Here is a 14,539-nt window from a genome sequence, read left to right as displayed (position 1 = left end):
CTACTGTCTTTCTTACAAATAGGCAGCAAAGTGGTGGAAACAGACAATGCATCGCAGCCCCTACTAGAGGAAAAATAGAGAGCAGAGTATTTGGTTTCACAACACAGCTGAAAGTGATGAGAAATCAAAAAGAGGTTTGAGAAACAATTCCTCAGCATTAATCTGCTAAGTCAAGTGACCTTTGAGAGTACTCTGTTTATCAAAAGTAATATTCAGTATTTTTTGAGTATATAATACCTCTTCGAATGCTTCTCCTCAGCTTGTTGCAGAGGTCAATGCGTGGGTTCTCCAAGCTGTCCTCAATGGAGCCAGGGCTTTGCTCAGGAGATGAGGGCCCTTTGCTAAGGTCCAGTGGTACTTTGCTACCTGTTGGGGGTGGGGAGGTAGCAGGGCTGTAGCTCGAGGTAGGACTGCTTGCCACAGATGAAGTAGAGAGGTCAAGGGCACCAATCCTTGAATTGAGTGGTGAAGTCAATGACAATTTTCGGGTTCTGACAGGTGAGGAAGTTCTGGAGAGTGACAAAGGAGGGGGAGAAGAAAACTTGCGACAAAGGTGTGGTGACTTCCCATCTGCCAGATACTCTCCTCTGTTGTTTTGGCTGGTAGCAAAGAATAATTCCAAAGATCTGAGAACAACAGAAAAAAAAAGAAAGAAAAACAAAACAACAAAAAATCCAACACCAGATGATAACAAATGTCAAAGAGATGTAAAGTAAATAACACTTACAGATGAAAGTTTTTTTGCTAATCTGCATGTACCACAAGATTTGTAAGACAGTCAGAACTCAAAACCAGGGCAGAAAGTTGAGACAGCCTTACCTAAAATCTTATGTGCTATTTAAAAGGGAAGTACATTCTTCTTAGATTGTTAATATAATAGAATGTGTTTAGACAAAAACAAAGGGGAAATGACACCATTTCACAAGAAAGCTATGACAGAGGAACAACTTCAGAGCTCACCTGACAGGAATGGAAGTGAAAGGCCGTCGATATATGTCTGAAAGTTTTTCCAGTACAACAGCTGCAGTAGTAAATATTCGGTAAGTGTGTAGGAAAGTGTTGAGGAAATCAATACTTAGAAATCTCAGATCGGTTAGCCGCTCCAAAAGGCGCTCAACGCTTGCATAACGGATTTGGGGTACTTTGCAGGAATTCAGTGTTTTGCTGAAGCAGATATCAATGTCATCTCTATGAAGACGAGCATCAGATCTACACAATGTGAAATTTAGAACATTTTGACAAAGGGGATTAATGATTATGGCACTACAGTGCTACTACTTTAGCTACTCCTATCACCAAAGAATCACAGAATCATATAATCGCTTTGGTTGGAAAAGATATCTAAGGTCATCAATTCCAAATGTCCAACCTGACACCATGGCCATTAAACCATGCCCTAAAATGCTATGTCTAGACGTTTTTTTAATACCTCTAGTTATGACAATTTCACCACCTCTCTAGGCAACCTGTTCCAATTCCTGACCACTGTTTCTGTAAATAAAGGTTTCCTACTATGCAATCTAACCCTCCCTTGGCCCATCATTCTATTTTATCAACAAAAGAAAACTCCTCATCTGCAGTGATACCTGATTCCACTGAGTTGTACTTTATGCTGTAACTAAGGGAATGAAAACTTTATTTATGGCAAATAATTAATTTATATTCCAAAGCCCAACCAATTATTAATAAGGCTTAAATTTCTGAAGTGGGACAGGAAGTAGAAGTGTCCCCTCTTACCTGTTTCAGGCTGTTGTGCCCGGTAATCTGACACTGTAGCTCACTTTAGAACAATAGTGGACATATCACATTTATTTTTTCTGCCTTTCTTTCCTATCTGAAATAAAATAAAGGGCTCCTAGCCAAAGACCAGCAAAACTAACCCCTTAACTAAGCTCAGGACTCACTTGCAACAAAATGACTATCCTTGGGCTCCAAGAACTACTCTTGAATTTTAGCAAAGGAGAAAATAGAATTAAGCATCTAGATGTTCAAATCAGAAACCATGGAGAGGTTGTGCTTCAGAAACCAATTTTTGCTTAGATTAAAAAAAAAAAATCAGTAATTTGTAAAAGGCTACTTGTAATGTGTCTGGGTTTTTTTCCCCAAAAATAATTTTTTGCTGCATTTTATCAAGTTTATCAAGCTCAGGTTGTGAAAAAGCCATGATGGATCTTAGGTAAAGAATATTTCCATTCTGCCTGTTGATCTTGTTAAAAAGTACTGGCTTTTCTGAGAAAATGACATATTCCGCACACTTTTGCATTGTATTTCACAATGGAAGCAATAACAAAATCCTTCTTTCTTAAGTAGGGTTCTCATAAAAGTGGTGCGTGGTTTGTTTTTTTTTTAATTTCAATCAAAGACATCTGATTCTAGAATGTCTGCTAAAAATCAGGTAAGTAAAATCTCAGAAAGAACATTAAATTTGCATCTATTGTGAAGATCCTGCATGAGTTTTAGAATCAAGATTTTTTTTCTCTTGACATTGGGATTAAGATCTTGCTGTACTCTGCATTTGAAAACAGTGTATTTTTAACATTCAGCAGATAACAGAAGCATTTACACACTGGAGAGTTCCTGGCATAAAAATGCATACAATAAAGTGCCTTCTTTACAGGCTCAAAGGTTTGTGCCTTAGCAGTGTATTCGCAGATGTTATCTCTTCTTCATTCCTAAACACTTATAAGCAGAGGACAGGCAACAACAACGAAAGAGGCAAGAGAAATCTTTATGTACAAAGTACATCCAAGAGAGAGAAATGACCTAGTGACAGATAAAACTAAAGAAAGGAAATATTTATATTATTTATATATTCTTTATATTGAATAATAGTAGGGGAAACTCATGTAAATACAGATCTGTAAAGGATCCAAGAGGTAAAATTATGTTAGAAATTTGGAATCATGTACTCAAAATTGATGTTTACAAGTAAAAATTTGTTACAATAATGACCGAAAGAAACCATTAATTGAGGAATCAATCGTATGATTAGTGGTGTTACCTTGATGTGACCATTTAAAATTAAAACTTTATCAGAAATAACAGAAAAATAAGAGAAATTTTTGATTAATGCAACAAATTACCTTTGAAAATTATTCTGAAATGAAGTCAAATTATGAACACATTTAAAGAGAAAGTAAGGAGTGGTGTGACAGAATAAAATTTTTCATCTGAATCATAACTGAAGACAAACAATAGAACAATCTAAAATGTGATCCTATACAGTGCAATACTATGAACCAAGAGTATACCCTTTGAGGCATACCTCAAAGTTTGAAGAGAAGTATTTTAAAATATACATTTTGGGCTGTAGAATCTATTATATCTGACAAAATGGGGGGAAAAAGAATTTTCCAAATTCACCTTTTCTTCTTTAAAATCTCTTATTAAATGAACCCAAATAAGCTACTTTGTTTGCCATGAAAAAGTTGTTGCACTTACTTGATCATATGTGGCACTGTGACTTTAGAATTTTCCTCAAACACTATGGTCATTAAGCCATTGCATCTTATATTATCAATGCACTGTGAAAATAAACATTGAAAGCTGTTAAAATCAATACACAGGGTAGGAGGGCTTATTTTCACACTTTCTGTATCTCTGTGAGCTTAAACTTCTACAGGTGTGGACTGACTGGTATAGGGTGTTTTCAAAGATTGAAAGCAGTGCTGCAAGAATTAGAGTGGACACGTTTTCTAGTCTTCTGCCTTTAATCTGCACAACTGCAAGTTTGTATACCTTTACCAGCACACTTAGGGTATTCAGCTCAGTATCTTTGATTCTAGAGTTGGAAGTGAAATTTCCTTTGAAGTTCCTTTAAAACTGAAAATAATGACCTATCTGTAGTATTTTCTGAATGAATGTTAAGCTTTAAAATTCATCACTGCATGGAAGTTGTGGTAAGCCTCATAGGCCCAAAATAGGCTTACACATGTGCTGCCTTGCCTAGGCATGCTTTTCTGCTCCACCAGAGAGGCAAGTGCAGAAACGGACACATAAGGACCTGGAGCCACTGAGTCTGGCCTGCCCAGGCTCCTGTGGTGTAAGGTACACACACTTAGCTTGTGCCTGCCTAGTGCAAGGCCTGTGCTTCTCCCAAATTAGGGAAAAGAGGGCCTGTGGCTTAGCCTAATATGGTAAGGTTTGGCTAACTGCCATCCTGATTGGCTGTTCTTGTGTCCAAAGGGCAATTAATCTTGGCCCACATAGATAAAAAGAGATATGCAGGTGAACAACCTGCTTTTGCTTCCCTGCTTTGCTTCCCTGCTCTTTGCCGTGCTCTCTCTGCTGTGCCCAGCCCTGCTGCTATTGCACACTGCCTTATTGCTTGACTGGTAAACGTCACTGCTGCGAGTTACCAGGAGCAGACCCTGGATGTCTGCATGCAATCAGGCTGTGTGGCCAGCGTGACATCGTGCTGAGACTGCACAACATCTGCCTCTGCACCTGAAGGTGCTGCCTAGAATCCCTGGACATACACACAGATCATCCAGAAGAAGCCAGAAGACAAGGTCAGAGATTGTCTGTGTCCTGTCCCCAGAAGCCAGGAAGATTCAAGCCTCAACATCCAACAAGACAGAGTTCCCTGAAAGCATTTGGGCACTGTCTGGACTGTGGCTAGCCCCCGTGAGGGTAATTACAATAATTTGTGAGTAAATGCTCAATGCCTCTTTGTAATTCTCTACTGCCTTCTGCCATAGAGCAGAAACAGCTTGAGCTCATCTACTGGGCAAACGGCACATTTGACCGCAAGCAGCATTTGACCGCAGGAACCTTTACTTCCAGTTCAATTGATGTTTATGTATTTTGCTGGTTATATTAGATGTAGCTATTATCCATAGAATGTTTCCATAACTGTGAAAGAACCAAAATATTATTAAAATTAGTGGTCAGGGGTGGTGAGAGTTCTGAAGAGCAAAATTAATAAACAATATTAATTTTGGAATATATCATCTCACATCAATTTATTTCCCCTCCCCAACAGAAGTTAAAATACTTTATGCACATAAGCAAACACTTAATACCTTAACCTGTACAAAACTTAACACTGTACGAAAGGAATGAAAAACAGTTTCAAAAAGCATCACTTGTAAGAATAATTTCAAATGGTGCTGTTATTGTGAAACACAGCTATGAAGATGCTGTCCAAGAAGTTCTTGTCACAAAGTGTTGTATGAATGTTTTGGGCTAGGTATAAGAAGCTGAAAAGACACTTCTGGATCACATCACAGCATATACTGCTTTAGAAATTACAGGCCATCTTGCAGCCTGCAAAAGTCTACAAAACTAGAGGTGCTGCTCTTGAAGGCTCAAAGTAGTTCAGTGTGGGCAAGGAATAGGGGCAGATCAAAGTCATTTGCACACCATTATCCTCTGGTGTTCCAATTTAGGGCCATGAGTTATCCGGGACTGGAGGACAGAAATGACACTTGCTCCTTTGAAAGAGTAAGAATAAAGATACTGCGCACTGATTGGATGTTTAAAGGGAGAATCTGTTTATAGGTGCATATATGTGAAAAGCAATCAGGTAGAAAGAAAACATCCACAAGCTAGGCCAAGTCTATTGGACTAAAATCTTCTAGAATCCTCCACCCCCTCCACCCCCAGCAGGCCTGAGAGTAGGCCAAAGCTGCCCTCCCCAGCTTAGAATAGAATAGAATCAACCAGATTGGAAGAGACCTCCAAGATCATCCAGGCCAACCTAGCACCCAGCCCCATCCAGTCAACTAGACCATGGCACCAAGTGCCTCATCCAGTCTTTTCTTGAACACCTCCAGGGATGGTGCCGCCACCACCTCCCTGGGCAGCCCATTCCAATGGCAAATCACTCTCTCTGTGAAGCTTAGGCCCAGCAGGCTGCATGATGCAGCTCAAATTTCTGTGCTAGCTATAAGCCATCTCCCACACACAAGCCATTCAATAGGGAGGGGCATGAGCTCCTCTCAGAGAGAAGTGGAGAGAGGCAGGGAAGAGGAGAGAAGAGTGCACTATCAGCCAGGCATTGCCTTATAAGCTATGATAATAGAAAGCAGAATAGAAGAATAGTATTACAACATCCTGGGATGGCCAGGTCCATCCCCTGGGTTGGGACTTTGTAGCTTTCTCAAGGAAACCTAGGACTCCCCCCAGACCACCACATGTGATTTGCAGTTTTATGTAGTTAGTATAATATAGCAACACAAGCCTTACTCTTGGAAGTCTGGTACATGCAGACTGTCTGCCAATGGATCAGGCTTATGAGATATGCAAGAAGTACCTGAAGGGACATTTTAGCCAGGTAGGGGGTGGCCTCTTCTCCCAGGCAACCAGCAACAGAACAAGGGGACAAAGTGTCAAGTTGTGCCAGGGGAAGTATAGACTGGATGTTAAGAGGAAGTTCTTCACAGAGAGAGTGATTGGCATTGGAATGGGCTGCCCAGGGAGGTGGTGGAGGCACTGTCCCTGGAGGTGTTCAAGAAAAGCCTGGATGAACATGGTGGAGGGGCTGCAGCCCCAAAAATGAGGCCTCTCTATGTTTCTACATGCCTGGACATGTTTTTCTGCCAGGACCCATGGCAGTAAACAGGTTGTGTAACACACACATGCCCAGTCCATGTACCCCTGGGGTCCACCCAGGTAATCCCCTATTGGGAGGGTCCAGGCAAACAGCTACTGCCTATTAAGGTAAGGTTTTGGGCTTACTGCCAACCTGATTGGTCACTTTAGATGGCCAAATGAGCCACGAATCTCGGCTCAGAGTCTATAAAGAGGAGTGCAAAGGAGCACCACGTGTTCAGAGGTTCAGACTTAGCTGTTCAAGTTTAGTTCTCTGATCCACATAGCAGCACAGACTTGCTTGCATGGCCTAGACACAGAGTCAGGCCCTTACCCACTCACTTGCATACTTTACTGAGGCTCAGAACTGTTGCATTGATCTCAAGGCACAGTTAAGCTGTCTGTGAACCCTTTGAGAAGCAGAGCGCATGCACGCCTGCACTTGGTACATATATGGGGAGCCGAGAGCCCCCTGCCTAAGCCTAGAGCAGCCGTACACACTGGCTTGCTATCCTGCATTTATCTATGGAGCTCAAGTCTCCCTGCAGCCCAGCATATACTGCTTGCTCTCTGCCTGTAAGCCTGGAAAAATCCAGCTCAGCAGACCTTCCAGACTGTCTGCTAACCTACAAACACAGCCTGCTAGCTGTGAGATGACTGTGTTAGAAGCCGCATGGACAAATCCTCCTCCTGCACCTGAAAATCCTGCCAGCTGATCATCCCTGGACACACATGTCATCCAGAAGCAGCACCAAGGCAGAGACTACTTTGCCAGGAGAGAAGGTCAGAAAATCCTCTTTACCCCACAGACTGGGAACACTTATCATTCATCTGCAAGCCGGGACAGATTCCAGCCTCACCAAGACCTGAATACGGGGCACACGCTGTGACACAATCCCAGGAGGGTGATTAATGATTAATACTTAAGAGCAACATATTTAAGCCAGCTTTAATTCCTTTGTAAAATAAGTTACCTCTATCTTAAGAGCAGACACAGTTTCAGCCCCTGCTGGGCAGACAGTATAGCTGTTAAGAGGCATTAAGCCTAAGGGAATCTTTCTCTCTGTCTTTAGCTGTTGATAATTTGATATTTCCATTTAATAATCCAATCCCTGTAAATATATCCCAACTGCTTTCATAACCATACACAAAGAACTTAATTACATAGTGGTTGGGGGTGGTCCAAATTTGTAAATTTTAGTTTTAATAAATAATTTTATAAAAAAAATAATACCACCTCAAATTAATTTCTCACCTGCCCCTAACAGAGGAGGAATAAGAGAAATCCCCTCCATGAGAATGAGGCACTTGGTGCCATGGTCTAGTTGATTGGACAGGGCTGGGTGCTAGGTTGGACTGGATGATCTTGGAGGTCTCTTCCAACCTGGTTGATTCTACGATTCTATACCTGCTGCCTGACACTACAGGGCTCATGTTTTCACAATCCTTTCTAGTTTTGCTAATCAAATATCACACATCTATCTATAAACCACTACATAAACCCACTATTTTCTTTACATCAATAAAAGGGAGTTTTCAAAGCTGTCATTAACCTCCACTTCAAGAATTACAGTAAGTCCGACGTCTTTTGAACATCTCACAGCAAAATAATGATTTATGTCAGATTGGCCAAACAAGATAATCAGACTCACCTTCAGGTCTAAAATGTATCTTCCTATCTATACACTTAAAATAGCTGTGTGGGGGTTTTAAATTCAGATACTTAAGATTATTTGAAATGCGCAATTGTAACAATTCACACTACAATTTTATCAAATCCTTACCTAAAAGCACTGGGAAAGACACATCTAATAGAAGTACATAATTTCCCCCGTGTGGCTTTTAAGTGTTGCAAAGAAACCTTTGGCACCAATTATAAAACTGCCTGAGGTAATCTGGCACTGTTATCCTCAGTCTTCACAGCCCTAACATTTATCACCTCCCTGACAGACACTATAGTTCTAGCTAAGGAATGAGTGAAATGGGGATTTCTTGCCGAAGAACAGCAAGCTCCAACTGGAAGAGAGGAGGCATATTCAGCATCATGAAAATCCACTTTTTTTTTCACTTTTTTTTTTCACTTTTTTTTATAGTTTGCATGAAATTGAAGAATCCTTACTAGGAATATCTAGACAAATACAACTCACATGTCTTTTCCATATATTATTGTAATAGGATGCAGAATTCTGGACATGCAGACTAACAATATGAGTGAACTGTGACTACATAGATACTTTTTTTTAACTTGCAAGCATAGGAGAATACATATTCACTAAAAGAACATTTTTACATGCCCTTATTTACTAGAAGAATACTTTCAATGTGCCCTTATGTTCTCCTCAAGGGTTGTAGCCAGCATTCAAAAAAGAAAAATTGCTTCTGAGCAGGAAATTCACTAAGTTTCTCTGGCAATACTTCTGCTGGCAATATCTCTTAGTCAGAAATGCAATTTGGTTTTCAAGAGACCAATGGTCTCATGCATTTTCTAAATTTTCACGCCATTTTTTTTTTCTTCAACAGAACATAGGCAGAATGCTTCATGCTTCCCGCATTCTGTTTTTCTCTTTCTTGGGCTGAAGCAACAAGTCAATTGGCTTGATTGTATTGCTATTTGTAAACAAGGGTACCAATATGTACCAAACTGTGCAGTATGTTCAGTACATTGTGCTCCATCTTGCCCCTTTTTTTTTTTTTTTAAGCTGTTGCTCATCTCCTTAATGTCTTTTTCTTCCCTTCCTTTTTATGGCTGGAGAAGATATTCCAGCATCACAAAGCTAATTGATCTCAGTTTTCTCTGGTTTCGGCTGTAAGTTTCTGCTAATTGTTGGCATGCTATCTCTTCAGAATAGCCCTGTCTTTAAACCTGGGAGATTGCCTCTTCTTCAAAGAGGAATAAGGAAAGAAACTCTTCTAAATGCTTCACTGGCAGTTGAGTGAACACTTTGCTGTCTCAGCTGAACGCAGCTAGTCATGTTTTTTATCTCTGCCTTACTAAAACAATTTTGAGCTTTGTAGGCACATAGCCCTTAAGTCAGCAGTGGAGCTTTTCACTCTTCCCAATACAATAGTATCATTATTTGGAGTATTTTTGAGGAGGAAACATGAGCTTTGGAGGCAGACTCAAACTCTTATCTCTGGTCTATGTGGACTGAGGGTGACTTTCTCATTTAAATGTATTATTATTTAGGCTAAGAATGAACTTATTCCTGCACGTCCCGTGTTCCAGGACCATTCTTAAACAGTCTTTTTCCCTCAACAAATAGCTCCAATACTTTCACATGTCAAGGGAACGCCATAAAAATTCACTTAAAATCCATTTTTAAAAGTGCCATTTTATATTCACTGAGTTGCAGATTATACCAAATGTTGAGAATTTTATCTTCCTTTTTGAGTTCCTTTAAAATTGTTCATCCATAAGAATGTAACTCAGAATTTAAGGAATTTGTACTCATTAAGGTGATCTGAAGATGTTGCTAGCAATGGGAGAATGATAAAAATTCGTCAAATTCCACTCTGGTATTTATCAAATTAACTATTTCTCTTGAAATTAGTAGAAGTTATGACTTAAATTCGGAACTCCGTGTGGTGGAGGGGCAGCAGCCCCAAAAATGAGTCTTCTCTATGCCTCCACATGCCTGGACATGTTTTTCCGTCAGGGACCCATGGCAGTAAACAGGTTGTGTAACACACACACCCCCAGTCCGTGTACCCCTGGGGTCTGCCCAGGTGATCCCCTATTGGGAGGGCCCAGGCAATCAGCCACTGCCTATTAAAGTAAGGTTTGGCTTACTGCCAACCTGATTGGTCACTTTAGATGGCCAAATGAGCCATGAATCTTGGCTCAGAGTCTATAAAGAGGAGTGCAAAGGTGCACCACGTGTTCAGAAAGTTTAGAGCATTCAGAGGATCAAGCTTAGTTCTCTGATCCACATAGCAGCACAGACCTGCTTGCATGGCCTAGACACAGAGTCAGGCCCTTACTCTCTTGCAAGCATTACTGAGGCTCAGCCCTCTTGCATTGATCTCAAGGCACAGTTAAGCTGTCTGTGAACCCTTTGAGAAGCAGAGCGCATGCACGCCTGCACTTGATACATGTATGGGGAGCCGAGAGCCCCCTGCCTAAGCCTAGAGCAGCCATGCATACTGGCTTGCTATCCTGAATTTATCTATGGAGATCAAGTCTCCCTGCAGCCTGGCACACTGCTTGCCAGCTGTCCTGTAAGCCTGGAAAATTCTAGGCCCAGAAGACCCTCTCAGACTGTCTGCTAACCCACAAACACAGCCTGCTAGCTGTGAGATGACTGTCAGAAGCTACAGACAAATCCTTCTCCTGCACCTGGAAATCCTGCCAGCTGATCATCCCTGGACATGGCATCCAGAAGAAGCAGCACTGGGGCAGAGACTACTTTGCCAGGAGAGAAGGTCAGAAAATCCTGTTTACCCCACAAACTGGGAACACTTATCATTCACCTGCAAGCTGGGACAGATTCCAGCCTCACCAAGACCTGAATACTGGGCACATGCTGTGACACATTCCAGGGAGGGTGATTAATGATTAATACTTAAGAGTAACACATTTAAACAATTATTATTTGCATTTATATCTCATTTCTCTCATTCAGAAATTCTGTTCAGGGATGAGTCCAATGTGAAAACAGTATTTTGAAGAAAAGAACTGACTCTAAGAGGTTTTCATGTGCATCACATCAAATATGCCCTCAAGAAATCAAGGTCCCCCTCTGGAATTATTTTTCTGAAATATAGCTTACACTAAGATCTCAGTACAAACAAGATAAAGAATGCATTAAGCTACCTGACTTATGTCACTTGTCCATGCAGCTTTCTCTTGTCGTGATGGGGCTAAAAGAACAACGGTAAATGGAGGAGCATCTGCAGGTTCAACTACAAGCTTGAAATCAAGGTGTCCAAACACTTGTCCAGAACCTTTTGCTTTACAGACAGAGAAAAGGAGAAAACAACAAAATGTGAGACTTCAGACTATAAAATAAAGCAAATAATGGTCTCATTTGAAATGGAATTTACTTCAAAATGTGCCTCTGAAAAAGCACAATACAACTGAAGATCCAAAACACATATTTTGTCACATACACGACAAAACAATCAAAAAACAAAACCAAAACACCAAAAGCAAACACACTATAGTGGGCGTTACTTGTAAGGCTGAAGTATTTCTAACATCTCTATGCTGATGAATTCTCAGCATACTAGAACTACCACTGAAATCAGTGAAACTACTTTAATGATTCCATTGCCAAACCTACCTAAAATTGCAGGATGGAAGCCAAAATAAATTACAGTAAAATGAGCTTCAGATTAGGTCTTGTTATTTCATTTGACAAGATTGATGTCAAGATTTGTAAGGAATGCAAGACAAAAACTTTCAACTAACTCTGCCAATTCACTCAACACCCTTCTATTTAAGAAACAAAATTATCTGCTGATTCTTTGAATTTTTTTTTCTTTTTGAAATCCTCCGGGTAAAGTTGTACACAAAAGTCAGCAAATAATTTGCTACATTCTTTCAGCCAGCCCATTTGAAAATCCTATGTGAAATATCAACAAGAACAAACATAAAATGAGCTCTTATCCAAGCCAGCATGTCCATTATTGAAACATTTATTCTACTGAATCAGTCTAACATTATATTCCTCTGGTTTCATGAAAGGTGAGAACATATGTATTTGCTTTTACAAGGAATAAACAAAGGGTGCTGGAAACCGTAAGTACTACAAATAGATGAATTTAACTTACAATCGTCATCACTTGTGTCTGTCTCTTCGATCAGTGTGCACTCTATTAAAGACAGAACACCTCCTGTCTGTGAAAGCAAAGCACACTGTTTTACAAAATTTGACAATTTACCATTTGTCGTTATAGTTATTTTTAGAATTTAGTATACATTACTCCAACATTTTAATTACTCCTAGGAAGGTACTTCGATTTCATGAACACAAGAACTAAATCCAGCTAATTTAAACAAAATATTTTCCTTAATCAAACAAATCAATAATATACTCAGATGTGCAGTATTTATTTCATTTTTGATGCAATATGATTAATCTCATGTACAGACTTATTTAAAAGTTTCAAGAAAAGTAACTAGAATCTCCTATTTCCCCAAATTTAAATGAAATAGATACAAATTTTTTTTCCAAAAGTTCAGTTACACTCTATTTACTTTGAAAAATATTTCAACTATTTAAGGGGTACAGTGAGAAAGCATATGAACAGTCTTCATAAAATCTCAGAAATGTCTTTGCCAAGTTAAAATTCTATTCAGTCTAACCCACTCTGTAAACTACTGTCTCTTTATTTACAAGCCAACACTATGAAAGCCTGATTCTCAACAAATATAGCTAGCATTCTTAAGAGTATGTGATGTTCAGGAAAACAAGACAGACTTCTACAATGAATTTTATTCAAGCTCTGGAAAATACTCTTTGTTAATTCCACACGGTTGTACTAGATGGGTTTTGCACAGAAAAAAAAACATTTAAGTTCAGTGCTACCTTATGCAAATAGACATGATGAATGTCTTGTTTCTAAGCCTCAGGTTATTAGAATTACATGGTAAAAAACCTCAACCAACCAACAAAAAAAAAAACCCTCTAACAACAAAAAGTAGTTAGTAACAAGTTTAGCAGAATTCTATTTTTTGCAATGAGAAGCAGTTAACCACTGTGTATCATCACCTCTCTTCTGTTTATAACAACACATCAAATCTCAGGTTAAAGCAAAAAAATAACAAAATACAGACATTTCACAGAAGATGTGTTTTCATTTTGTAAACTGCATCATGATGTAAGGTTTATACCTTCAGAAGATGCAGTTTTCCTCCTGAACTTCTTGTACAAATTAAAAAATGTTTTGTAAATAAGAAGCATTGCCTTTCTCCTTCTTTCTTCAAAGATAATGATCCCAGGCGAACCTTGCTCAGTTTTCCTCTCTCAACAGAAGGGACTTGAATAAGCGAACCTGAAAACAAAAATGCAAAATTTATTGTATGATAATATTTAATAGATAGTGTTTAAAGTGCTGATTAATTTAATATTATTATATTAATGAATGCAGCTTTTCATTCTGCTAATTATCGATATGCATCAGCATCTGTTTAAGCACGAGTCAATCATCTTTTTTTGCATTCTTTGGGGTTTTTTTGTGATAAACAAACTAAAGTAACTACAATAGATTACTAGTTATTTACATGACAGAATTAGACCTTGGGCAAATTCTTATGCAATTTAATCACATCACTGGCACAGTGATCAGAAAATGAAGCCGAACTGGAGACTGCACTTTTGACAGCTGCTTGACATGCAGAAGATACATTACAAGCTGAAGAAACAGAGCATGAAAAGAACAGGTTTGGAGGAAAAGAGTTTGTGTATGTATGCATGCCTATGTTTCAGAAAGATGGAAATCAAGCACATATCTTATCTTGTACTGCATAATTTTCAGTGCTCCACAGCTCATCTAAAATGTGTTAGCAGTAAAACACTTCTGAACTAAATTGAACCTGGTTACATAAGTCTGAATTTGTCCTCTGCAGAACTCCAGACTGAGGGACATCTTTGCTTCTGTGCTATTTCATACCTCAACATCAGTCTCTGACCAACCGTGTGTATCACCTCCAAATTTGGATCTGCAGTTAAATTTGGTGGTGAACTACAATTCCTCTATAATGAAGGGAAAAACTTTATGATACAACTTGCTGTTACCTGGCAGGGGAACCGAGAGACCTCCTAATCTCCTTCCCACATGTCTATCCTTACTATCACCCTGAACTGCTCTCATCTTATTCCAACATTAGCTAGCTAATAGAGCTAAACCAGGAAACTAACTGAGCTCCTTGGTGTGCCTCACTGCAAGGTCAAAAAAGCACCAGTGATAACTGAAGCAAAGGAAGTAACAGCAAAAAAACAAGCATTAAAGTATGGATATTGGCCCTCTTCAGGGTCATCAAGATACTGGTCTACTATAGATA

General features: G+C 39.5%; 1 protein-coding gene across 2 annotated transcripts in view; it reads right to left on the bottom strand.

Moving 5' to 3' along the window:
* Positions 1–14,539, bottom strand: part of RASGRF2 (Ras protein specific guanine nucleotide releasing factor 2) — a 157,932-nt gene that overhangs the window by 72,884 nt on the left and 70,509 nt on the right. For both annotated transcript variants that reach the window (XM_064176660.1, XM_064176659.1), the window contains exons 10-15: positions 13,370–13,530; positions 12,307–12,373; positions 11,348–11,484; positions 3,442–3,524; positions 961–1,209; positions 238–626 (exon numbers count right to left, since the gene is read on the bottom strand). In XM_064176660.1, the coding sequence (XP_064032730.1) occupies positions 238–626; positions 961–1,209; positions 3,442–3,524; positions 11,348–11,484; positions 12,307–12,373; positions 13,370–13,530 (1,086 nt within the window). The remainder of the gene's footprint in view (positions 1–237; positions 627–960; positions 1,210–3,441; positions 3,525–11,347; positions 11,485–12,306; positions 12,374–13,369; positions 13,531–14,539) is intronic.

Source organism: Pogoniulus pusillus, chromosome Z, assembly GCF_015220805.1.
Source record: "Pogoniulus pusillus isolate bPogPus1 chromosome Z, bPogPus1.pri, whole genome shotgun sequence".
In the NCBI taxonomy this organism is placed as follows: domain Eukaryota; kingdom Metazoa; phylum Chordata; class Aves; order Piciformes; family Lybiidae; genus Pogoniulus; species Pogoniulus pusillus.
This window is presented reverse-complemented; position numbering and strand designations above follow the sequence as displayed.